This window comes from Lepus europaeus, chromosome 1 (assembly GCF_033115175.1).
Source record: "Lepus europaeus isolate LE1 chromosome 1, mLepTim1.pri, whole genome shotgun sequence".
NCBI classification, from domain to species: Eukaryota; Metazoa; Chordata; class Mammalia; order Lagomorpha; family Leporidae; genus Lepus; species Lepus europaeus.
In genome coordinates, this window is record NC_084827.1 from 140,329,812 (window position 1) to 140,355,533 (window position 25,722).

A 25,722-nucleotide genomic window follows, 5' to 3' on the forward strand; every position below is an offset into this window, starting at 1 on the left:
GCCAGAGGCATCAGGCAAGAAAAAGAAATTAAAGGGATACAAATTGGGAAGGAAGAACTCAAACTATCCCTCTCTGCAGATGATATGATTCTTTATTTAGGGGATCCAAAGAACTCTACTAAGAGACTATTGGAACTCATAGAAGAGTTTGGCAAAGTGGCAGGATATAAAATCAATGCACAAAAACATGCTGAGTGAAATAAGCTAGTCCCAAAGGGACAAATATCATATGTTCTCCCTGATCGGTGACAACTAACCGAGCACCTAAAAGGAAGCCTGTTGAAGTGAAATGGACACTATGAGAAACAATGACTTGATCAGCCCTTGTTCTGACTGTCGAGGAACAACTTACTATTTTATTACTTTTAGTATGTTTTTGTTCTACTAGTGCCATTGGTTGAACTCTTTAATTAATGCACAATTATTCTTAGGTGTTTAAATTTAACTGAAAAGTGATCCCTGCTAAATATAAGAGTGGGAATAACATAATGACAAGATATACAGTTCGGCACATGCTCACTTGGACTTACCGCTAAAGGTAGAGTTAGAAGCGTGCCAGGGGATTCCAATTCAGTCCCATCAAAGTGGCATATACCAATGCCATCTTGTTAAAGTGATCAGTTTACATTTATAATTGTTCAGAAAGATAGGATTAAGTGTCAGAGGGATTACATAAATAAGACCAGTGTCTGAAAATAATAATTGATAGAATTTAAAAAGAGAGACTGATCCTACATGGAAAGCAGGATACACAGCAGACTCATAGAATGCCAAATTCCCTAAACAGCACTCTGGCCTCAGAATCAGCCCTTAAGGCATTCGGAGCTGGCTAAAAAGCCCATGAGAGTTTCTCAAGCATGAAAAGCCAAGACACTGGCAAAAAAAAAAAAATGATCTAAATGAAAGATCTCTGTGAGTGAGATCCCAGCGGAAAGAACAGGCCATCAAAGAAGGAGGTACCTTTCTCTGAATGGAGGAGAGAACTTCCACTTTGAATATGGCCTTGTCTAAACAAGATCAGAGTTTGTGAACTCAAGAGGTTTCTATAGCCTTGGCAGCTCATGACAAGAGCCTAGGGTGATTACTGACATCATAAATAAGAGTCATTGTTAGGCCGGCGCCGTGGCTCAACAGGCTAATCCTCCGCCTTGCGGCGCCAGCACACCGGGTTCTAGTCCCGGTCGGGGCACCGATCCTGTCCCGGTTGCCCTTCTTCCAGGCCAGCTCTCTGCTGTGGCCAGGGAGTGCAGTGGAGGATGGCCCAAGTCCTTGGGCCCTGCACCCCATGGGAGACCAGGAGTAGCACCTGGCTCCTGCCATCGGAACAGCGCGGTGCGCCGGCCGCAGCGCGCCTACCATGGCGGCCATTGGAGGGTGAACCAACGGCAAAGGAAGACCTTTCTCTCTGTCTCTCTCTCACTGTCCACTCTGCCTGTCAAAAAAAAAAAAAAAAAAAGAGTCATTGTTAGATCAACAGCGGGAGTCACTGTTCACCTGCTCCCCATGTAGGACCTCTGTCCTTAATGTGTTGTACTATGCAAGTTAACAGTTAAACTACTACCCAAACAGTACTCTATACTTTGTGTGTCTTTGTGGGTGCAAACTGTTGAAATCTTCACTTAGTATATGCTAAGTTGACCTTCTGTATATAAAGATAATTGAAAATGAATCTTGATGAAGAATGGGATGGCAGAGGGAGTAGGAGATGGGATGGTTGCAGGTGGGAGGGAGGTTATGGGGGGGGAGGGTGTGGAAGCCACTATAATCCAAAAGTTGTACTTTAGAAATTTATATTTATTAAAAGTTTTTTAAAAAATTAAAATTAAAAGAATTTTAATGAACTCATTCCAGATTCCAGAGACAATTTTGAGCACTTACATTACTAACAAATTATAATTCTCACAATAACACTGTGAAGTAGAAGCAGTTATTCACTATTCACATGTTAAAGGCAAGGAAGTTGATACACAGAGAGGTTTAATAACACAGTTAAGTAATAGAGGTAGAGTTTAAGCTAAAGAATTAGCCTTTCAAAAGAATTAGTATTTTGTTTTTATGGGGCAAGGTTTCTCCTCTTTCTTCCAAGTATTTCTTGAATAATTTGTACATCTGGTTAGGATTTCACATGCCCCTTAATATCTTTCTAACTGGTGTATACTACACATAGTACTTAGGAAACTTACTCCTTCGTCTGTTTTCCTGTATTGTTTTGTGTTCTGATCCTATTGCTCCTTCAGAGTTGTTTGTCCTTGGAGAACTTGTTCATTAAAACATAAGATACTTGCCAAACCTATTTTGCAAAAATAACCGAGATAAATATTTTTTTATAATACAAGCTTCAAAATATCAGAGAAGAAAACTATTAACTGACTATATGTATGATAGTTCTGTAGCACTAAAGATTTTTGTTTATTCTGAAAGACTAATTTTTGATGGCAAAATTCACCTATATTTTGCTTTTATGAATACTATAGTTATTGGTAAAGAGTCTTAGATATTTTGTATTACCATCTAAATAGTTTTGAAATTTCATCATCTAGTTATGGGAATGGATTTCTATAATATTGGCTTAGCACCTATATTGTAAACTGCATTCTACTGATATCTTATTCTGACAAAACTGTAAGGAAGAGATCAGTAAAACAACAAATGGCTCGGTTGCTTCACCAAATCAAAAACTCTAAATAATTTAGAATTGTTTAGGTGTTAACTAAATATTTGAAATAAACTAATGAGTTATCCATTAGAGACAGGTTAAATAAATTAGGCTTATATATGTATAGTGAGATTGAAAATAATTAATTGAAATATCATTAAAAATAATGATACATAAGTCAAAGGTTTGTATTGGAGAGACCTGTGATCTGCTCTGTACGTTGTCTTAGGTTTTGAATGACCAACTGACTAGAAAATGTTCAGAGCTGAACAGCATGCTTCAGACTGTTAGTATGGAAAATGCCAGAATCATTGCTGACCATCAAGCCATTTTGCAGGTATGCATCTAACACTAGCAATCTTTAAAGATTGACCTATCTATCTAACTATATGTCTGTCTATCTATTTGAAAGAGCCAAAGAAAGAGGGCAGGGATATACTGAGAGCCCTTCCATTTGCTACTTCTCTCTCCAAATGGCCATAACAGCCAGATCTGGACCAGGAACCAGAAACTCCATCCTGGTCTCCCACATGAGTAGCAGTAGCCCAAGTAGTTAGACTATGTTCTGCTGTCTTCCCAGGACCGTTAGCAGGAAACTGGATTGGCATTGGAACAGCCAGGACTTGAACTGGCACTCCAGTATGCAATGAAGATGTCACAAGCAGCGGCTTAACCCCTGCGGCAACACAGCACCAGCTCCTTGTGCTAGTAAACTTCTGTTGGTTAAAAAGACTATTTTAGCTATCAGTTTCAAAAAGTTTATTCGATTATTTTATTTTTTGATGCATGGCTTTCAGTTTTCATCAGAGGAGTGATTTGGTCTTACACTTAATGCTTTTTAAAGGTTTCTTCTCAAATGAAATTACTTCAGGAAAAATAAAGTATTGATAGAATTATGAAAGCAATAGAAGATGGCCCAAGTCCTTGGGCCCCTGCACCCATGTGGGAGACCTGGAAGAAGCTCCTGGCTCCTGGCTTCAGATCAGCACAGCTCTGGCCATCACAGACAATTGGGGAGTGAACCAATGGATGGTAGACCTTTCTTTCTCTCTCTCCCTCTCTCTCTCCCTCCCTCCCTCTCCTTCTCTCCCTCTCTCCCTCTCTTTCTCTCTGTGTATAACTCTGACTTTCAAGTAAATAAATAAATCTTTAAAAAAAAAAGAATTGTAGCAGTGAAAAGACAAAAATCCCTGCTTTCATAGTTTTATAATTTAGTGGATTGAATAATATAACATGTAACACTGTTTCAAACATTTCAAAATTTTGATATGTAATACATTTTACCAACTGTGAGTTGTAAAAGTTTGCAAATATTGTTAAAATAGAAGTGTTTGAATATGTTACTAAAGTAATTGTTCATATTTACTCTGTTTGCAAAATCTTTCTGAATTGTATTTAGGGGAATAGGTATTAAAATGTTACATTTGGGGACATGTGTTGTGGTATAGCAGGATAAGCTCCTGCTTGGGATACCTGCATCCATACTGGATGCCAGTTCATTGCAAGTCTTGACTAGTGATCCAACTTCCTGCAGATGCAACTGGGAAGGCAGCAGATGATGGCTCAAGTACTTGGGTTCTTGCTAAGCACTTGGAAGACTGTGGAGTTCCAGGCTCCTGGCTTCAGCCTGATCCAGCCCTGGCTGTTGCAGTTCCTGGGGGAATGAGTCAATGGATAGAAGATACCTCTCTCTCCCTTTGTCATTTTGGCTTTCAAATAAATAAATCTTAGGAAAAATTTTTGGTTTTTTGGTTTTTTGGGGTTTTTTTTGTTTTGTTTTGTTTTTTGTTTTTTGACAGGCAAAGTGGACAGTGAGAGAGGAAAAATTTTTTAATGTTATTTTAATTCCAAAACTGGGAGCCAGAGTAAATAAATCTTGCAAAGCAGTAACAGTATCTGAATACAGTTTAAGATATTCTTAAAAGAGTTCACATCAAACTATTAAACATTTTTTTGAAGGGAGAGATTGAGATGAAGAGAACTTTTCTCTTTACATTTATGTTGTTTTACTTTAAAATAGCATACTAAAATTTAAAAGTACCAAAGCATTCTTAATATATTTTGTCCTTAAAAATATATTGGTGTTAGGAGTTTCACAAATACTCTAGCATACTGGGTAAATAATGCATCCTAGGTTGGACAAAGGGAAAGCTGGCCATTAAAACAAATTATTTTTTTAAAAGAAGTGTTCTTTATGTATATAAAACTTGTGTTTTGTAAATTAATTTAGTATCTTTGATCAGTTACCCTGTCAAATTTTGAAATAACTGTGTCATCTCAAGCTCTTAATATTACTCCTAACACTCAGGTAGGGCAGAAAATGATGACACAGACATTTCAAGAACAAAATCTAATACTGGATGCAGCGCATGCGACTATCACCAATGAACTACAGACTGTAGAGAAGGAGAAAACCCAACTCCAGGAACATCTGTAAGTAAATAATGAGCAACTTCTTAAGTGTATTTTCTTCTTCTTTCATTTGTATTTTTTATCTTTAAAGACAATGTTTAAGTCCACATTTGCTGGGCTGACCACAAAAGTAAAATAAAGACACTGCCCTCAAGGAACTAGTCTTGTTAGAAAACTCTGGTAACTGCTCTCATGTAAAAGGTTTGTGCTGTAGGAATGTTTATCATTCTTTGTTACAGTAAAAATCTTGTTTAGCTCTCCTGTGGTCTTGTTTTCTACCTGCAGGGACCATTTGATCCTTGAGCACAATCAGTGCATACAGAAAGCACGGGATGCAGAGAATAGGTCAGCTTTGCAAAAAGAGCTTCTGGAGTCAACCATTGCAAGGTTGCAAGGTGAATTGGAAGTATCCATACAAGAAAAGAAGTCTCTGCTGGAAGAGAAAGAAAGATTTCAGAGAGAGGTAGGTAGAAATAGATTTATACTATCCCCTGGTTCTGGTGTGATGATGTTGCTTTAAAATTGTACTCTTGGGGCCTGCGCCGTGGTGCAGCGGGTTAACACCCTGGCCTGGGGTACCGGCATCCCATATGGTGCTGGTTCGAGGCCTGGCTGCTCCACTTCTGATCCAGCTCTCTGCTGTGGGCTGGGAAAGTGGTGGAGGATGGCCCGGGTCCTTGGGCCCCTGCACCCACATCGGGAATCCAGAGGAAGCTCCTGGCTCCTGGTTTTGGATCGGCACAGCTCTGGCTGTTGCAACCATCTGGGGAATGAACCAGTGGATGGAGGACCTCTCTCTCTGTCTCTGCCTCTCTCTGTAACTCTCTTTCAAATAAATAAAATAAATCTTTAAAAAAAAAACTGTATTCTTTAGTGCAAAAGACAAAAACAGAAGTAAAACCCAGATGTAGTTTTCCTGAGTTGCTTATTAAATCTCTAAGTGACTTTATCTGTGCCTTTTAGCATGTGAGGTAATCTGTGCCAGACAATACAGTTTACCCTAACAGAGCATTATTGAATGTCAAAGAATAATTCTTACATCCTCTTGTTAGTTAAGGGGTCAGATTTTTAAAAATTACTTCCCTTGGAGGAGTGGGACAGAGGAGGTTAAAGGAGAACAGCCTTATCTCCTAATTAGGAAGGAACCAGCAGTCTGACGTGCAGACGTCTTTCTAATTTCAGGGCTATTTGTGAAGTCTGCTCTGCCTCAGAGACTCGCTGATTGGCCCCTTTTCTAAGAGGATGTGTTCTCTCTGCAGTGTAGGTATTCATTGACTTGCAGGATGTGTGGTTGTACTGTCAGCTGCAGTAAAATTAACCCATTTGTTTTTTTTTTTTTCCCCTCCTTGGGCAGGTTAATAAAACAGAAAAAGAAACAAAACAAGAGAAATACAATATGGAAAAGGAATTAGCTAAAAACAAGGTACTCCACATTTTGTTGATTTTCCACTGTGTTTGTTTCTTGTATTGCTGCCTACTGTATGAACTTACCTTAGTGAGGAGGTGGGTAATTTTGATAAATACGAAGATGTGAGGAAAAGGATCCACAAAGCCAATGCTGTTCAGAGCATCTGAGAAGCGGGGCTGGGGAGTGTTGCTTGTTGAGCCTATGGGATTTGCTAGTGAGTCATCTCTGCCTCTGGCTCTAGTGTTTACTGAGCATTTTAGCCAGGAAGTCCCCTGAGAATGAGCTAAAGGGCCTGTGAGAAGCAAAAGGATGCTTTCTGACAATGTTGTTTTTTTGTGTGTTTTTTTTTTTTTCTAAGCCTGCTTAGGCTTCCGAAGTACCTATTAGCACCTGCACTTTATTTTTGAGGTAACCTTTTCTGGGTTCTGAAAAAGTAGAATATCCAGAGAAACAAGTGAATTCTTATTTAAAAAAAAAAAAAAGCCAATCTTTATAACACTACTGTTACTGTCTCAGAATTTCATGAGATTAGATTATGTATCACTGTCATCTAGAGAATATATCTGGAGCACAAGGAGTATTAGCCTGTCCCAGACCAGAAATCCAGCAGCAGTTGTTGTGGAATAGAGTCATCAAGCCTCATTGTTTACTTCTTGGCTTGTTCTTGGTAATACAAATTATATATATATATATATATGTGTGTGTGTGTGTGTGTGTATATATATATATATATGAGAAATTTTAAGAATGGGAAGGAGAAAAGCTAAATTCTGAGTGCAAACTCAAATACAGTTACTATCAAGCTGGCAGGTGCCTCCTCTGTTTAGTCATTCATATCTAGTGATATGAAAATAGTCCACCCTAAAAATCCTTGACAGAAGCCCACTTCCTGTGGCAAAGATTTTGCTGATGCCAAGTTGGCCTCAGATATGCTTTTGAAAGTTAGGCAAATTGGTGGCTACTATCAAAGTTGTTGTATTAAAAAGAATGAAATCCTGTCTTTTACAAGATGGATGCAACTGGAAAACATTATGTTCAGTGAAATAAGCCAGTCCCAAAAAGAAAAATATCATATGTTTTTGCTGATCTATGGTAACTAATAGAGTACAAAAAATGTAATGTATATGAGTGAAATTGACATTTTGGAAATTGATTATTCTTTATAGCCCTTGTGTTGACTGTTAAGGAACAGTGTTTTTTTTCCTTCTTACTGTTTATTGACTTCTTTTTTTTTGGACAGGCAGAGTGGACAGTGAGAGAGAGAGTTTGTTGACTTCTTTAATTAGTGGAGGTTAAGCTTATGATTATAAAATAAGCTGAAAGTATGTCATTATAAAAATGAAGAAAAAAGAAAGGAAGGAGGAGGGAAGGTGGGGAGTGTGGACAGCAGGGAGAATAGGGTGGGAACTATCACTATGCCCCTGTGTATATACAATACATGAAATTTGTTCACCTTAAATAAATTAAAAAATTCCTTAAAGGTTAATGAGTATTACATGGATAAGGTAACTGCTGTGAATAAGTCTAGGATAAAAATATAGCATCATTATTTTGATTGTCTGGTTTCATTTGTCTTAATGTTGGCCAAATGTAAGTTAAGTTCATGGAACTAAAATATACTTGCTCATTAGAAAAGTTTTATTAATCCAAATAATAATCCTTGTACAGAGTCCCAGTTTTTGGTCTAAATTGGTTTTTTAAATGTGTTTTCTTATAAAGCTATTTTTAAAAGTTAAGCTTATTTTAACTTACAGTGAAAATTATCCTTTTTATGTACAATTATGAGTTTTGACAAATATATACTATCACATAAGTATCATCACAATCAGATTATGGAGCATTTCTGTGATCCTAGAAAATTTTCTTGTGCCATTTTGTAATCAACTCCTTCCTCCTCCGCCATCTGGCAACCACTGATCTGTTTTTCCTATTCCTGCAATTATATCTTTAATAGAATGTAATACAAGTGGAAACACACAGTATATAGCATTTTAAATCTAACTTCATTCATTTTTCTAGGACTTTTTTTAAAGATTTATTTATTTGAAAGAATTACAAAGAGAGCTTCCATCTGATTGATTCATTCCTCAGATGGCTGCAACGGCCAGTGCTGAGTCAGACTGAAGCCAGAACACAGGAGCTTCTTCCAAATCTCCCATATGGGTGGCAGAGACCCAAACACTTGGGCCATCTTCCACTACTTTTCCCAGACCATTGGCAGGGACCTGGATAGGAAGTAGGACAGCTGGGTTACGAATAGACACTCACAGGGGATTCTGGTGTTACAGGTCTCAGCTTTACCCACTTTGTTACAACACCCATAGCACATTTGAAATTTAGTCATATTGTTATATGTATTAGTAGTTTGTGCTCCACTGTATAGAAATATCACAGTGTCTATATCCAGTCTCCATTTGAAGGGCATTTGGGTTATTTCCATATTTTGGCAGTTATGAATAAAGACTCTGTAATAAACATGCATATATATTTTTCTCTTGGTAAATATCAAGAGTTAGATTTTTGGATCCTGTGGTACATATATGTTTAATTTATAGTAAAACTCAGCTATTTTCCAAAGGAAGTGTACATTCTCACATTCTCTCCAGTAACTTGGGAATTCCAAGTTCTCTACATTCTCATCAGCACGTTCAGTTCCCTCAGTTTCAGCCATTCTAATTTGTCTGTAGAGGTCTGTCATTGTAGTTATATTTTATGTTTTCTAATTAGTAATATTGAGCATCTTTTCATATGCTTATTTGCCAATGCAAATAGAAATGTCTTCTCAAACCATTTTTATATTAGTTGTCTTACTGAGCTTTCAGATTTTAAAATATATTTTTATGTTAAGTAAAATATCCTATTTGTTTCTATACAAATCTTTTGTCAGCTGTGTTTTCTAAGTATTTTTTCTATTGTATGGTTTGTCTTCGTTTACTTTTTAAGAATAAAAGTTTAATTTCCAATTTAAAACTTATAGATCTTTTTATATCATATTTAAGACATTTTTGCCCAACCTAATATTACTAAGATTTTGCTCCCGTGTTTCCTCTGGAAGACTTGTAAGTTTAGGTTTTACATTAGGTCTATGTTCTATTTTAAGTTAATTGTCATGTATCATGCAAGGTGTAGTTCTAGCATTTTATTTTCAATTGGATGTCCAGTTGTTTTAGTACTTTTTTGTCAGTTGGTGGACATTTAGGTGGTTTCTATTTTTGGCTGTTAATATGCTGTGAACATTTGCATGTAATTTTTTGTGAGCCTTTTTTATTGCCGTAGGTATATTTTAAGAGAGGAAATACTGGGTTATATAGTAACTCTGTAGTCAAAGTCATATAATTCTATAGTCATTTTAAAAGCATAAAAGTTTTTCCAAAGTAGCTGCCCCATTTTATAATCCTTCCAGCTATGTGTGAGAATTCCAGTATCTCCATATCCTTACCAACCTTGTTATTGATCACATTTAAAAAAAATTTAATTTTATTTGAAAGGGGGTAGAGAGAGAGACATTGAGATTAAGATTGATTGAGATTCTTTGCATCTGCTGTTTTTCTCCCTAATTGGCTTGCAACAGTCAGGGCTAGCCAAAGCCAGGAGCCTCAAACTCAATCCAGGTCTCCCATGTGGGTGGCAGGCAATCAAGTACCTGAGTTGTCGTCTGCTGCTTCCCAGGGTGTGTACCAGCAGGAAGTTGCATTGGAAGCAGAGCTGGAACTTTAACCAGGCTCTGTGACATGGAGTATAGGTGTTCCAAGAATTGACCCAACTGTTGTGCCAGCTGTATTCCCCTAAATTTGTTTTATAACTGTCTCTAGTGGTTGTGAAGAATCTCATATGTGTGTTTTTTGTTAGTTGAGATGAAACTCACATAAGGGGAACTTAACCGTTTTAAATGAAAAATTCAGTGACATTTAGAGAACGTTCACAATGTGGTGCAGCCACCAACCATCACCTCTGTCTAGTTCCAAAATCTTTTCATCATCCCAAAAGAAGACACTGTACCCTTTACGTCATCACTTCCCATTTCATCCTCCTCCCAGTCCCTGACAATCACCAATTGGTATTCTTTCTCAATGGATTTACCTATTCTATATAACCAAATAATATGTGATCTTTTATGTCTGATTTCTTTCACATAGAGTAACATTTTTGAGGTTCATCCACCTTGTAGAATGTATCAGTACTTGACTATTTTTTGACTGATATCATATAACCCACACACATCACAATTTGTTTTTAACAGTTCATTTGTTGATGTACATTTGCATTGTTTTCACCTTTTAGCTTTTGTGATTAATGCTACAGTGAGTCTTTTATATGTATTTATATGTATTTGAGTACATATTTTCAATTTTTAGGGATATACCTTGGAATGGAATTTCTGGGTTACATGATAATTTTATGTTTAACTTTCTGAGGAATCACCAAGCAATTTTCCATAGCACTAAGCAATTTTACATTCCACCCAGCAATATCCAGATGTTCTACTTTTAACATGTCCTCACTGACATTTTTTTTCTTTTCTTTATTGTAACCATCCTAATGGTTGTCAAGTTGTACCTCACTGTGGTTTTGATTAGCATTTTTGCAATGACTAATAATGTTGAATATCTTTTTATGTGTTTGGACATTTGTACATCTTCTTTAGAGAAATGTCTGTTTAGATCCTTTTCCTAAATTTGATAGGGATTGTCTTTTAACTGAGTTGTCTTTTAATAGAGTTGTGTAGATTTCTTTATATATTCTAGATATTACACCCTTATCAGATATGTGGCTTGCATATATTTTCTCCCAGTCTGTGGACTATATATTTACATTTATAATTTCCTTTGGTATATAAAAGTTTAAAATTTTTTTCAAGTCTAGTTCATGTGTTTTTTCTTAGGTTGCTTATACATTAAGTGTTACACCTGAGAATCTGTTGCCTAATCCAAGATCATAAAGATTTATATTTTTTATTCTAAAAATTTTATAGTTTTACATATTGCATTTAGGTCTTTAATCCATTTTAATTAATTGTATATATGATGTGAGGCAGGTGTTCAAATTCATTTTTGCTTGTGGATATCCTGTTGGCCCAACACTGTTGAAAAGATCATTCTTCCTATTGAATTGCCTTGGCTGCCTTGCCGAAAGTCAATTAATCATAAGTGTTTGGGTTTGTTTCTGGATTCTCAGTTTTTACATATTGATCTTATATATCTGTCCTTATGCTAGTGCCATACACTCTTGATAACTATTTTTTTTTTGACAGGAAGAGTTAGACAGAGAGAGAGAGAGACAGAAAGGTCTTCCTTCCATTGGTTCACCCCCCAAATGGCCGCTATGGCCGGCACGCTGTGCCAATCTGAAGCCAGAAGCCAGGTGCTTCCTCCTGGTCTCCCATGCAGGTGCAGGGCCCAAGCACTTGGGCCACAGCAGAGAGCTGGACTGGAAGAGGAGCAACCAGGACAGCATCTGGCGCCCTGACTGGGACTAGAACTCGGGGTGCTGGTGAGCCACAGCACCGGCCCAATAACTGTTAATTTTGTAGTAAGTTTTTAGAATTTTTTATTTACTTGAGAGAAAGAGAGAGAGCTCTCAGCTGCTGATTTACTCCCAAAATGCCTGCAAGGGATGAGATTAGGCTGGGGCCAAAGTCAGGAGCCATGAATGCAATCTGTGTCTCCTTACATGGGTGGCAGGAACCCAACTACCTCAACAGTCATCTGCTGTGTCCCAGGATCTGCACTGGCAGGAAGCTGGGAATTGGGAATCAAGCCTACTCACTCCAGTGTGGGGCCCAGACATCTTAAGAACTAAGTTAAATGCCCACTGCTCTAGCTCCTTTTTTTTTTTTTTTTTCTTTTTTTTGAGAGAGAGACAGCCCCCATCCCACTGGTTCACTTCCCCCAACTTCCTGCAATGGCTAATGCTGGGCCAGGCTAAAGCCAAGAGCTGAGAACCCATCAGTGCTGCCTTCCAGGATCTGAATTAGCAGGAAGTTGGAGTCAGGAGCTGGAGCCAGGTGTCAAACCCAGATATTCTGATTTGGGAGTCAGGCATCTTAACAGACATCATAACTGATATCTGAACTGGTGTACTAACTGCCCATCTCAATCCAGCTCTTTTTTGATGACTGTTTACTTAGTGTATATTTTCCATCATTTTACTTTTAACCCCATTTGTTTTTTATTTAAAATATATTTTTATAAAAAGAATACAGTTGCATCTTTAAAAAACTTATTCTACCACTCTCTTTTTTAATGCGAGTGGTTTAATGCATTTAATATAGCTAGGATCTACATCTACCTCTTTTTTTCTTTTCCTGTATTTCTTAATTACTGCCTTCTTTTATGATCAGGAGACATTTCTAGTGGACCACATTTTTTTAAAATTATATTATTTGAAAGACAGTGACAGAGAAGGAAAGACACAGAGTGAAAGAGATCTTCCATCCCCAGTGGCCACAACTCCATGCAAGTCTCCCATGTGAGTGGTAAGAGCCCAAGTACTTGGGCCGTTTTCTGCTGCTTTCCCAGGCACACTAGCAGGAAGCTGGAGCAGAAGCAGAGCAGCCAGGACTCAAACCACCACCACTCCACGTGGGATGCTAGTTTTGCAAGTGGTTTAACCCACTGGGCCACAACACCAGTCCCTTAGTGTGCTATTTTATTCTCTTATCTTTATTTATATGTTTTGGTTTATAGGTAGCAAAAACAGTTCTAAGCAAAAATATATTTATGCTGTCTGTCATGTATACCTATATTATATGTGGCTATTAAAGTTACTGTCTAGTGCTCTTTTTATTTCAGACTGAAGAACTCCTTTTTGTGTTTCTTATATTCTTTCTAACCCCATAATCCACACCTCACCAAAAGTGAGAACCCTGATAAATTGCCTTATACTTTAGTTTGGGATTTTCAAGGGCCACATCTTCAGGAGTATGTTTAAGCCAGAAGAAAACCCCTTTAATGAATTCTTTCATTTTTGTTTGTCTAGGAATATATTAACTTCTTTGTCTTTTTTTTAATTATTTGAGAGGTGAGGAGAGAAAAAATAAAGTTGCCATATACTGGTTTTCACCCCAAATACCCTCAGTGGTTAGGGTGGGCCAGGCTAAAGCTGGGAGCCAGGAACTAAGTCTCCTCCATCAATTATTAGGCCCCAACTACTTGAGCCATCACCTGTTGCCTACCAGCATGTACATTAGTAGGAAGCTGGAGTCAGCAGCAGAACCATGGCTTGAACCCAGGTACTCTGATAGGGAACACAGGTATTTAGAATTCTTGCATAAGTGTTTTTTTCTTTCATCTTTTTGAAGATAGCACTCCACTGCCACTACTTTCTGATGATAAATCAGCTGTTAATCTTACTGAGGATTCCTTGTACTTGATGAGCTATTTGTCTTTTTCTGTATTCAAGATTCTCAGACTCTTGTTTTCAACAATTTGATTATATACATTTTAGGGCATGCCTTCAACATTCTTTCAAACAGATGACAACTCTTTTTTTTTAACTTTTATTTAATGAATATAAATTTCCAGTGTACAGCTTATGGATTACAATGGCTTCCTCCTCCCATAACTTCCCTCCCACCCGCAACCCTCCCCTCTCCCGCTCCCTCTCCCCTTCCATTTGCATCAAGATTCATTTTCAATTCTCTTTATATACAGAAGATCAATTTAGCATAAAGATTTCAACAGTTTGCACCCACATAGAAACACAAAGTGAAACATACTGTTTGAGTACTAGTTATAGCATTAAATCAAAATGTACAGCACATTAAGGACAGAGAATCTAGCTGTGAGATTATTATTTAAGTTCTTATTTTGGCTATGCTATTACAGAAAAATGTTAGCCATCTCTTTTATAAGGTCTAAAGGTCTAAAGATTAAATTGTGTGAATCCTACAGATTCCTTCATAATAGAATTAGTTTCCTACCTTGAAGAGAATAGAGAAATGAAAGAACAAGTTGGGCTTAGAATAGAGGAATGAGGGAGCAAGTCCTAGATCGCTTGCTGACAATAGCAATATTACATGAATACTTAGCAAACCGTTTCAACCATTAGATAACGACTTAAGAAAACATTTACCAGAAGGTCCAATGCCTTCTATAAATTTTAAGAATCATGTATTTGGAAACATCTGTTAAATATCTAACATGGTGTAGTTTGTTTAACTAGTAAACTTAAGCACAACCATATAAAATGTTTTTAGTTTCTTTCTACCAACAAGTGTAAAACATGTGATACACAGATTCAGGTCACACAAATTAAAATGTATCTTTGATTGATTTTAGTAGCTTAAATTTATGGACAATCTTATCTATAAGCCATTTAAAATAAAACTCTTAATAAAATTTCCCCATGTGGACAACTCTCCTTTGGCCTTCTGATTGCACAGCATTCGAGGTCCTTCTCACAGAGGTGGGATTTTAGGACCTTTTCACATCTTTCCTCAGCATGCACACAGCTCTGGATAGGTACAAAACCCTATACCCATTCTTGACTTTGGCAGAGTCCCAAGAATATGTCAGAGCTCTTCAAAGTCTCCTTTGGTTATCTCATAACACAATTTTTTTTTTGTTAGTCTATCATATGCCCAACTCTTATCTACTACCTCAGGCAACTGCAAAGGTAACCACTTACTTATAATTTTTTTTAAGATTTATCCATTTATCTAAAAGACTTACAGAGAGGCAGAGGCAGAGAGAGAGAAAGGTCTTCCATCTGCCAGCTCACTCCCCATATGGCTGCAATGGCTGGAGCTGCACTAATCTGAAGCCAGGAGCCAGGAGCATCCTCCAGGTCTTCCACATGGGTGCAGAGCCCCAAGGACTTGGGTCATCCTTCACTGCTTTCCCAGGCCATAGCAGAGAGCTGGATCAGAAGAGGAGTGGCCGTGTCTCAAACCCGGGCCCACATGGCATGCTGGCACTGCAAGCAGCAGCTTTACCCACTACACCACGGCGCCGGCCCCTATAATTGTTTTTAACATTTGCTTCTGCGAAAAAGGCTTTTTGTATTGAATGAACCCCAAGTCTGTCCAAATCAAGGCAACCTGGCTTGTGTGGCCTTTCAGGGAGTCACCAGAATGAACATATATGACAGTGCTTTGGGAATGAGGCTCTGAAGGTACTACAACCCTGTTTTTCCCCTCTGGTGACTGCCAGGCTATTGGTTGCTTATAGGACATTGATTTACTGCATAGCTGGAGAATGGGAACGAGGCAAGTTAAAATATCACAAAGCTCTCTGGTTCAGCCCTTTTATTTCCAGTTACCATTCCCTAGGTTACTGGTTATCTTTATTGTTAATTTCCAGAGTTCTGAAAAAAATTCCACTGCGACAGTATTTGCTGGTGTTTTCATTGCTTCTGTGGAGAAAATTATTTTTGCTGATGTCACTCATCTAGTAGCATCTTTTAATATACTGTTATTGCTCTATTTAAATTGCATTGGCACCCTTGTTGAAAATCAATTGATGATAAATGTGTGCGTTTGCTTCTAGATTTTCTGTTTGTTCCATTGATTATGTGGTTTTCTTCTGTCAATATGAAATTCTTTTTTAAAAATTATCTTTTAATTCTACTTTATTTGAACAGTTTTCTTTTCCTTTATTTATTTATGTATTTATTTATTTATTTGAAAGGCAGAGTTACAGGGAGAGAGGGGGAGAGGGAGAGAGAGAGAGATAGCTAGCTTCCATCTGCTGGTTCACTCTCCAAAAGGGCTGGCCAGGTCAAAGCCATGAACCTGGAACTCCATCTGGTCTCCCATGTGGGTGCAGGGAGATCATCACTTAGACCATCTTCTGCTACTTCCCCAGGTGCATGAACAGGGAACTGATCTTAAGTAGAATAGCCAGAACTTGAACCAGCACTCATATGGGATGTCTGCATTGCAGGTGAAAGCTCCATGGCACAATGCCAGTCCCAATTTGAAATTCTTGATTATGATAATTTTGTAGGTCTTGATTTTTTTTTTTTGTTTGTTTTGACAGGCAGAGTGGATAGTGAGAGAGAGAGAGACAGAGAAAGTTCTTCCTTTTTGCCGTTGGTTCACCCTCCAATGGCCGCTGAGGCCTGCGCATTACGCTGATCCTAAGCCAGGAGCCAGGTGCTTATCCTGGTCTCCCATGCGGGTGCAGGGCCCAAGCACTTGGGCCATCCTCCACTGCCTTCCTGGGCCATAGCAGAGAGCTGGCCTGGAAGAGGGGCAACTGGGACAGAATCTGGCACCCCAACCGGGACTAGAACCTGGTGTGCCGGTGCCGCAAGGCGGAGGATTAGCCTGTTGAGCCATAGCGCCGGCCATTTTGTAGGTCTTGAAATTAGGTAGTCTTCCAACCGTGTTGGTTTTTAAATTGTTTTACCTACACTCATTCTTTTACCTTTTCATATATGTTTTAGAATGAGCATATTGATTTTTACCAAAATACTGCAGAGATTTCAATTGGGATTTAGAGGTCATTACATCTTTGCACTATAGAATCATGTAATACATAAACTATACATCTTGCCATTTTATTTGAGTCTTTTATTTCTTTGAGTAATTTGGAATTTTCAGTGTCTCAAATCTTAGACATATTTCATTACATTTGTACCTAAGAATATTTTGGTTTGGGAACTGTCATAATTGACAGTTTTTAGAAATAAAAATTTCCGGCCAGTGCCGCAGCTCACTAGGCTAATCCTCCACCTGCAGTGCCGGTACTCCGGGTTCTAGTCCCGGTTGGGGCGCCAGATTCTGTCCCAGTTGCTCCTCTTCCAGTCCAGCTCTGCTCTGGCCCAAGTGCTTGGGCCCTGCACCCGCATGGGAGACCAGGAGGAAGCATCTGGCTCCTGGCTTCGGATTGGCTCAGCGCGCCGGCCATAGCGGCCATTTGGGGAGTGAATCAACGGAAGGAAGACCTTTCTCTCTGTCTCTTTCTCTCACTGTCTAACTCTGCCTGTCAAAAAAATAAAATTAAAATAAAAATTCCTCTTGCAGTAGGATGAATGTACCAGGTTCTCATGTTTCGCAGCACTGCAGGGTGTGGCCCATGGTGATATATAATATTCCGCATCAAGAACTTGGACATGAGGACTTGGACGAGCTTCTACTGCTTTCCCAGGTGCATAAGCAAAGAGCTTGATGGGAAATGGAGCATCCAGGTCTCAAACCAGTGCCCATTTAGGATGCCAGGTCAGGTGTCAGCTTTTACCTACTAAGCCACCATGCTGGCCCCTGGATGGGAACTCTTAGCTGTTTTTCTTGGAATGAGTCATAAGAAGGTTATGCAGAAGGTTAATCTGCCACTTGGGATGCTCACATCTCATTTCAAAGTGAAATAGTTAAAAATTGAATTATATACTTTAAGTAGATATATTGTATGGTGTGGAAATGATATCAATTTAAAAAAAAACAAACCCTAAATTTCAAAGACAAACACAGAATAATTCTGGTTTGTTTAAAAAAAAAATAGGTCCTAAATATTTCCTTTTAGATTAATTCCCATGTATTTTCTGTGTTGTTATGCTTTGAGAATATTTTCTATTATATATAAAAATTTGCTATTAAAATTTGTACTATAATGGAAAAAATAGAAATTTCTGATTTTTATTAGTATAGTCATCCTTCGTATCTGTAGGTTCTGTATCAATTGATTCAAACAACCATAGATCAAAAATATCTGGGGTGCCAGCACTGTGGTATAGAAGGTTAAGCCTTTGCCTGCAGTGCCAGCATCCTATATGGGTGCTGGTTCGAGTTCTGACTGCTCCACTTCCCTCCCAGCTCTCTTCTGGTGCACCTTGGGAGATAGTGGAAGAAAACCCAAGTGCTTGTGCCCTTGTACTGGAGGAGGCTCCTGGCTTCAGCCTGGCTCAGCCCTAGCTGTTCCGGCCATTTGGGAAGTGAACCAATTGATGAAGGATCTCCCTCTTCCCTCCCCTCCCCTCCCCCCTCCCTCCTCTTCCCTCCCCTTCCCCCTCTTCCCTCTTCTTCCTTTCTACCCTCTCCCTTCTATCTGCCTTTCAAATAAATAAATCTTTTAAAAATTTTTGGAAAAAAATTATATAAGTACTGAACATTTTTCTTGTCATTATTCTCTAAAAATATAGTATAAAAGCCATTTAGCTGGCATTTGTACTTAGCTTATTCTAAGTTAGCTAGAGATCATTTAAGATATAAGGGAGGATTGTTGTGAATACCACAACATTTTATATAAAGAACTAGATCATCTACAGATTTGGTACTGAGCGGGGTGGCTCCTGGAATTAGAAGGGATGATGTGTGTGTGTGTGTGTGTACGTGCATGGGTGTTTGTATAAAAATTTGTGTTTACTTTGTATCTTTCAAGTGTGACAAATTCACTTATTCTGTATCTTTTTTTTTAGATCCCTCAAAATTTCTTATATAGACAGTCATGTCTATTTTGAGAATTTTATGAAATTAAGTTTTTTTTATATTGCTGCATCTGTTTTACCAATATTTTGTGGAGGATTTTACATATACATAAACTTGAATTACTATTTAAGTAAATACTAGAAGGGCTTCCACTTCTAACAAAGGTAAACTATATAAGTTGCAATAATAACCCTCCAGCTGATGAACATAACCAGAAAAAAATGGAAAAGAAAGGTAATTTTTAAAGCATGTCAGAGTTGCCATACTGACTAGTTAAATCCCCAGAGGTAGATGGAGGGAAAATATGCATCAGGTGCCTCATTTTACAGTTACCATTATCATTTTAAAAATAAGATTTTTTTTTGCCTCTGTCATAAATGGTTTATTTTCATTTTATTTTTCAAAGGTAGACATAAATGCATTAAATGAAAACTTGCACACTCTATTGGAAGAAAATAAGCACCTGGCAGATCAAATGGCTTCCCTAGATGTTCAGCAAGTCACTTCTGATTACCATGGGGTGGGTATAAAAAGGTCAGTCTAAAGTAGGAATTAATGATTCATGAGTTTAAAAAAATATGAAGATAAGAGATGGATTTTCTTTGTGTTTTATTCTCAAAATTCAGGATAGATACGATAGAGATTTCTGCAGTATCCAAACAATACAGGATTTAAGAAAATAAGAATTTAAGGCATTTGCCTACACAGATGATCTATAAAACTGAGAAGTACAAACATATCTGCTTAACACATCTCCTCTTCCATAAATTTTGAGGAAGAAATTTGCATTTTTTTCTCCTTACGGTGCCCTCCGATAGGCAGGCAGTAAGCTATCTGACAAGGTCTATGCATTACAAATTAATGGTAAAATCCTTAAAATGTGTTCTTCCAGTGTAGAAGATTTGGAAAAATGATCATTCTGCTAAGAAGCTACTAATTACCCTGTGTGCTTTTGAATATTTGAAACAGAATCATTGCCTTTATAACATACAACTAATCTGAAAGTTCCATAGAAGGGCTTGATGTGTTTCTTAATTTGAGGTAAATTCTAACTCTGTCATAAGTTGCTTTTTACTTTAAGTATGAAAAATTGCACAGACTAAGCCAAATCTTACTACGTTTTCATGACTTTTGAGCCAGACTTTTTAGGTTTCAATTTTGGCTATGACCTTAGGAATGATCTTTAACTTCTCTGCGCCTTTATTTCTTTTTTTTTTTTTTTTTTTTTTTTGGACAGGCAGAGTGGATAGTGAGAGAGAGAGACAGAGAGAAAGGTCTTCCTTTTTGCCGTTGGTTCGCCCTCCAATGGCCGCTGCAGCCGGCGCATCACACTGATCCAAAGCCAGGAGCCAGGTGCTTCTCCTGGTCTCCCGTGCGGGTGCAGGGCCCAAGGACTTGGGCCATCCTCCACTGCCTTCCTGGGCCATAGCAGAGAGCTGGCCTGGAAGAGGGGCAACTGGGATAGACTCCGGCGCCCTGACCAGGACTAGAACCCGGTGTGCTGGTGCCGCAAGGCAGAGTATTAGCCTGTTAAGCCACGGCGCCGGCCTGAGCCTTTATTTCTTAATCTTGTCAAAATGAGGCTAATAATACTATTATTGTGAAGCTATTTGAAGATTAAATTAATACATGAAAATCACATAGCAAGTATCTAACATTTGCTGAATTCTAATTATCTGAACTGTCCCAGGAAAAAAAGAGTCTGTTAGAATGGTAAAATCCATTAGCTGTAATTTTTAGTATTACCCCAGATCAACCCTCTCAGGATTAAAGATTAGGCTATGTCATTTGTTGTACAGCGGGGCTTATCCAGCCTTCTAGTTTGGGTCCCTCTGGAAGACTATATCTCATTATTTCTGAACACACTGGTAGTGAAGATGCCTATGGTCCTACACTGTTAATGACTTTCACAGATGTTGCCAGTGATTTGGTCACTGTCTATTTTTGGATGCTGACTACATCTCTTGTCTGATACTTAGATGGTCATAAAAATTAATAATCCCCTGAAGCCTGATATTGCATCTGAATTTTTATAACAAATGTGCATAATTTTAGGGTAAGTAATACACAGAGGTGAATCACTCTTTGTGGCATTTTTATCAAATCTAGAATGTCTAAAATCCAAGTTCTTTTAGCTAAGGCAGCTAGCAAGGAGAAAACAATGCTCTAGACTCATGTGCCTTCTCTTAGGACATACTCTTTCCTGAAAAGATTTCAAAGAGATAAAAAGGAGTTATTATGTAGAAGTTAGTTCAGAATGTGATTTTTATTTTCTTTAGAAACAGGTGTATTGGATTCACAACACTTAAAATGTGATAAAGTATACTATAAAACTAATAAATCATGCTAAATTGATGGCTAGGGAATAGCTGTGATGATATTGGAGATAGTGAGGAATATCTCTTGTGTTAATCAATACCTTTACATACATGGCTTCATCTTTATCAGTTTGTCCAAAGTTTAACATAAAATGTCTAAATTCTTTGACTTGAAATATTTAAAAGACCCTCTGTTCTGTTGCTCACAGATTAAGCATATGTAAGCCAATATAGAATGATGTATAGTGCTCCTAGAACAGTCTATGAGTGACTGTTCTCAGTCATATTTTCTGTGTATTGTCCTTGTACTTAGTTTATGATGATCATTTTGACATATGGAAAATTCTAATTATTTCCTGTACTAAGATACAACATTGACTTTGATTATGGAGGTGAAAATTTCCATATTCACTCACTGTAATCATACTCATATTTTATAAAATAAGTATGAGTAAAGCTCAAATTTTAATGAAAATAAAACTATTTTTCTGACAAAGTCTAAAAAAAAAAACCTGCAAATTAATTTCTTAAAGGTTGTTGAAATCATGGATATATGTCTTTGCATTAAATATAGAACTTTCAGTAATGTTTGTTTCCAAAAACACTGTGTTGAGCACTTGGTCAAAAAATGAATTTGAGTCTCCAATAAACATTTTTTAGATATTTTTTTTTTGCTGCTTTTAATTGTAATAACTGAAGTGTTATCTGTTAGTAGTATTGTCATTTGCAACTCTTGTTTCTTTAAAGAACTATGTAACACTCCTCAAACTTTCTCATGCAACTATAACATGTCAAGGTTAGATCAAAACCACAAAGAAATAATCAACATAAAAAAGTCAATACACAACAACAAACCCTGGGAATCTGAAAGCTTCCTACTTTTGTTAGCAGTTTCTGTATTTGTTCCATATTAACAAGGTAATCAACTATCTAGGGATAGCAATAGCAAATAAATATGAATCTTAATCTTACTACTACAGAAATTTGACTTTATATTAAAAAGGGAAATGATTATTTATGTGCTAAGAGGTACCAATATCTGTGTTTGATTTATCAGCTGGCCCACCAGAAGGTGGAAAAAGTCTTGGGAAAAATTACTGAAAGTAAAAACAAACTGGCCTATGAAAAGGGGAAACTCCAGGTATGAGATTTATTTTCTGATTTTTGTTGTCTAATCTTTTTAAATTTCTCTTAAAGGCAGTTATTGCCAATTTTAAAAGTAAAATTTGAAAGATGGCATAGTAGATACATTAGAATTATATGTTTTGGGGCATGCATTGTGACTCAGCATGTTAAGCTGTCACTGGCAATGTTTGCATCCCATATCAGAGTCCTGGTTTGAGTCTCAGCTGCTCCACTTCTGATCCAGCTTCCTGGTAATGCATCCTGGGAGGCAGTAAATGATGGCTCAAGTGCTTGGGCCCCTGCCACCCGCATGGGAGATAGGGATGAAGTTCCAGACTCCTGGCTTTGGCCTGGCCTATACCCAGCTGTTGTGGGCATTGGGGGCATGAACCAGCATCTGTAAAATCTCTATCTGCCTTTCAAATAAATTTTTTTAACAAATAGAATTTCATCTGTTAGCATGGACAAATCTCATTCTAAACTGCATGTTGTTTAGGGATGTGTATATAGTAAAATTATTTTTTAAAGAATGGATGTGATAAACACCAAATTCAGCACAGGAATTAACTCTAGGATAGAGACAAGAGACTTGATTTGGATAGAGTATACAGAAAATTGATATACTGATAATTTATTTTAGTTGAATAATGGATAGGATTTACCATTCAAGGGATTTGAAAAGTTTGTGGGAAATGAATATTATGGGAAAACATGGATTTCAATTTTTTTTACACCAAACAATCCCATTTTTCCATGAATCTTTGAAGTATCTTCCTGTAAGTCTGAAATACTTCTAACACTTTCTAAATTGTTCATAAACATGGGTGAGTTTGAGTTCTTTGGCTTTGCTCTAATCTACAATCAGCCCCAACACTTAGAGTGACTGGAGTCAAGTATGTCAGCAAGCCTGGCTCCTATAAACAGCCATGCTTGTTTTGTTTTGTCCCGTTTTTTCATTTTAGTAAACTTTTTATTGAATTGTTAGTGAAAGCCACAGGTCTGTTCACTTGAGGTATCACCAAATAATCAGCCTCCTTTGGGAACTGTTCAAGGAAAGCTTTGTTCACTTGTGATAAGTAAAGGAAACAGTGGGAAGATACAGTTCCCTAAAGAAACTATCCCCCATGAAAAATAGATTACTAGAGTTTTTATATAGCAAGGGTTAGGAGAGTGTCCAGGATGTAGAAAAGTGGGAGCTGGAAGGCAGTTCCTGCTTGCAGTACAAGTCTACATATATTACATGTTCAGAAATCTGATTCAAAATGGTTTCTTGCAGCTTTCTTACTTGTGGTGGTCTGACTCCCTCAGAGTAAAGTGTGCTTTCTTGGAACATCCTCTGAAATAGAAGCTCAAGAGAGTAAACTTCTGCAAATTCTCGGTCTTTGTTCCAGGTCCCCGTTTTTACTTGAATCCTATACTCTTGGATACAAAAGCATGACATATATACCAAAAAGTACACAGGGTATAACCTGATTATCAAGTTAATGTGCCTATCTAATCAACAATCATATCAAAAAAAAACAACATTCCCAACACCCAGAACCCACTTCCAGAAATGTCCTCCCCGAAGGAAGTTAACATTCTGATTTCTGATTGTTACAAGTTGTGTTATCTGTACTTTTTGCAATACACATGGCTTTTTTTTCCTTTTGGAATATATGATGCTTATTTTATTATCTTTCTATTTTTTCCTTAGATAAAAGTTAAACAGCTAGAAGAACAACTACATTCTCTTACTGAAACCAATCTACAGAATGACCATCTGTGCAAGCTGAATAAGACTTTAGAGGCCAAATATGCTCAGGTGTGATTAATAGCTGCAAAAGCAGAATGCTGTTATAAATAATGTTGAGGGTCTTTTTTTTTTTTTCCTAAACATTGATTTATTTATTTGAAAGAGTGACACAGAATAAGGAGGAGAGACACAAAGAGATTTTTTTTTTCCTATCTGTTGATTCACTTCCCAAATGGCTGCAGCAGCCAGGTCTGAGCCAGGCTGAAGCCAGGAGCCAGGCACTCCGTGTGAGTCTCGCACATGGGTGGCAAGGGCCAAGGTGCTTGGGCCATCTTCTGCTGCTTTCCTAGGAGCATGAGCTAGAAGCTGGATCTGAAGTAGAGTATTTGGGATGTGAACTGGCAGTCCACGAGCAGCAGCTTAACCCATTGCATTACAATGCCAGCCTGTTTGAGTTTTTAAGAAATTGATATTTTTGGGCCTGCACTGCAGCTCACTTGGCTAATCCTCTCCCTGCGGCGCCAGCACCCCGGGTTCTAGTACCGGTTGCTCCTCTTCCAGTCCGGCTCTCTGCTGTGGCCCGGGAAGGCAGTGGAGGATGGCCCAAGTGCTTGGGCCCTGCACCCGCATGGGAGACCAGGAGGAAGCACCTGGCTCCTGGCTTGGGATTGGCGCAGCGTGCCAGCCATAGCGGCCATTTGGGGGAAGAACCAATGGAAAAGGAAGACCTTTCTCTCTGTCTCTCTCTCTCTAACTCTGCCTGTCAAAAAAAAATTGATATTTTTGAACATACTGTGCAGTCCAGAAAGATGAGTATACTCTTACCTGACTCAGTTCAACAAATTTTTTTTAAACACCTACTATGTACAAGGTCCTATTAAGCCACGAGGGAATTCATAAAGATCCCTGAAGCAAGATTGGAACATTTAACTTCTAAAACGATGTTTAGGAATGTATTCAGCAAACTTTATTACAGAATGGAAAATTATTCCTTCAATAAAAAAAGACTATATCAATGAGTGCTCATAGGGAGCATTGTTAAAATGAGAAGCAGTGGGAAACACTTTCACAGAGAAAGTGACTTTAATTTGAGCCTTAAAAATGTTGGCAGATGTTTTTTGAATTACAGGCAAACTCAGGTCTCAGTGCCAACAAAGTATACTTGCAATAGACAGATGCTGTCCTGAATGATGTATCAGTTGTAAATATGCTTGCTTATCAGCCTGCTGGCTATTGAAGATGAAAATCTTTATAGGTCACATAACATCTTAAAAAATGAATTTAGAAAAATTGAACTAGCAACATATATAAAACATTTAGTGAAGAGCGTATCCCAGACATATGTTACAAAAGGGGATTTGTTTCATTTACAAATTTACCATATATGTAATTAGCTTGAATATTTAAAAAACTCTAATGTCTGATATTTTATATATATACTATATGTATAAAGATATATCCCTAGTAACCAGGATGCTAGAATATGCCTTTAAATGGAATACTGATAGGGTTCTAACCACCTGACTCCACTGGTCGTTGATGAGGTCATAAAGTTAGTAAAGGGGACACCAGTAGATACACTGTCGTACAGAGACTTTGGTTTAAGGTCTGTTTCTTCACTAGATTGTATGGTACAGTGTGATCTTTTCCTTCTGAAGGCAAAGGAACACACTTTCAAACATATTTTTTCTCTGTGACTTC

General features: G+C 37.8%; 1 protein-coding gene across 2 annotated transcripts in view; it reads left to right on the plus strand.

Annotated features, from left to right (window-relative positions):
- The window catches only part of CCDC150 (coiled-coil domain containing 150), a 110,955-nt gene that overhangs the window by 61,468 nt on the left and 23,765 nt on the right, over window positions 1–25,722 (plus strand). For both annotated transcript variants that reach the window (XM_062189463.1, XM_062189455.1), the window contains 7 exons: window positions 2,886–2,993; window positions 4,965–5,089; window positions 5,354–5,531; window positions 6,423–6,491; window positions 19,250–19,363; window positions 22,219–22,302; window positions 23,983–24,090. In XM_062189463.1, coding sequence (XP_062045447.1) covers window positions 2,886–2,993; window positions 4,965–5,089; window positions 5,354–5,531; window positions 6,423–6,491; window positions 19,250–19,363; window positions 22,219–22,302; window positions 23,983–24,090 — 786 coding nt within the window. The remainder of the gene's footprint in view (window positions 1–2,885; window positions 2,994–4,964; window positions 5,090–5,353; window positions 5,532–6,422; window positions 6,492–19,249; window positions 19,364–22,218; window positions 22,303–23,982; window positions 24,091–25,722) is intronic.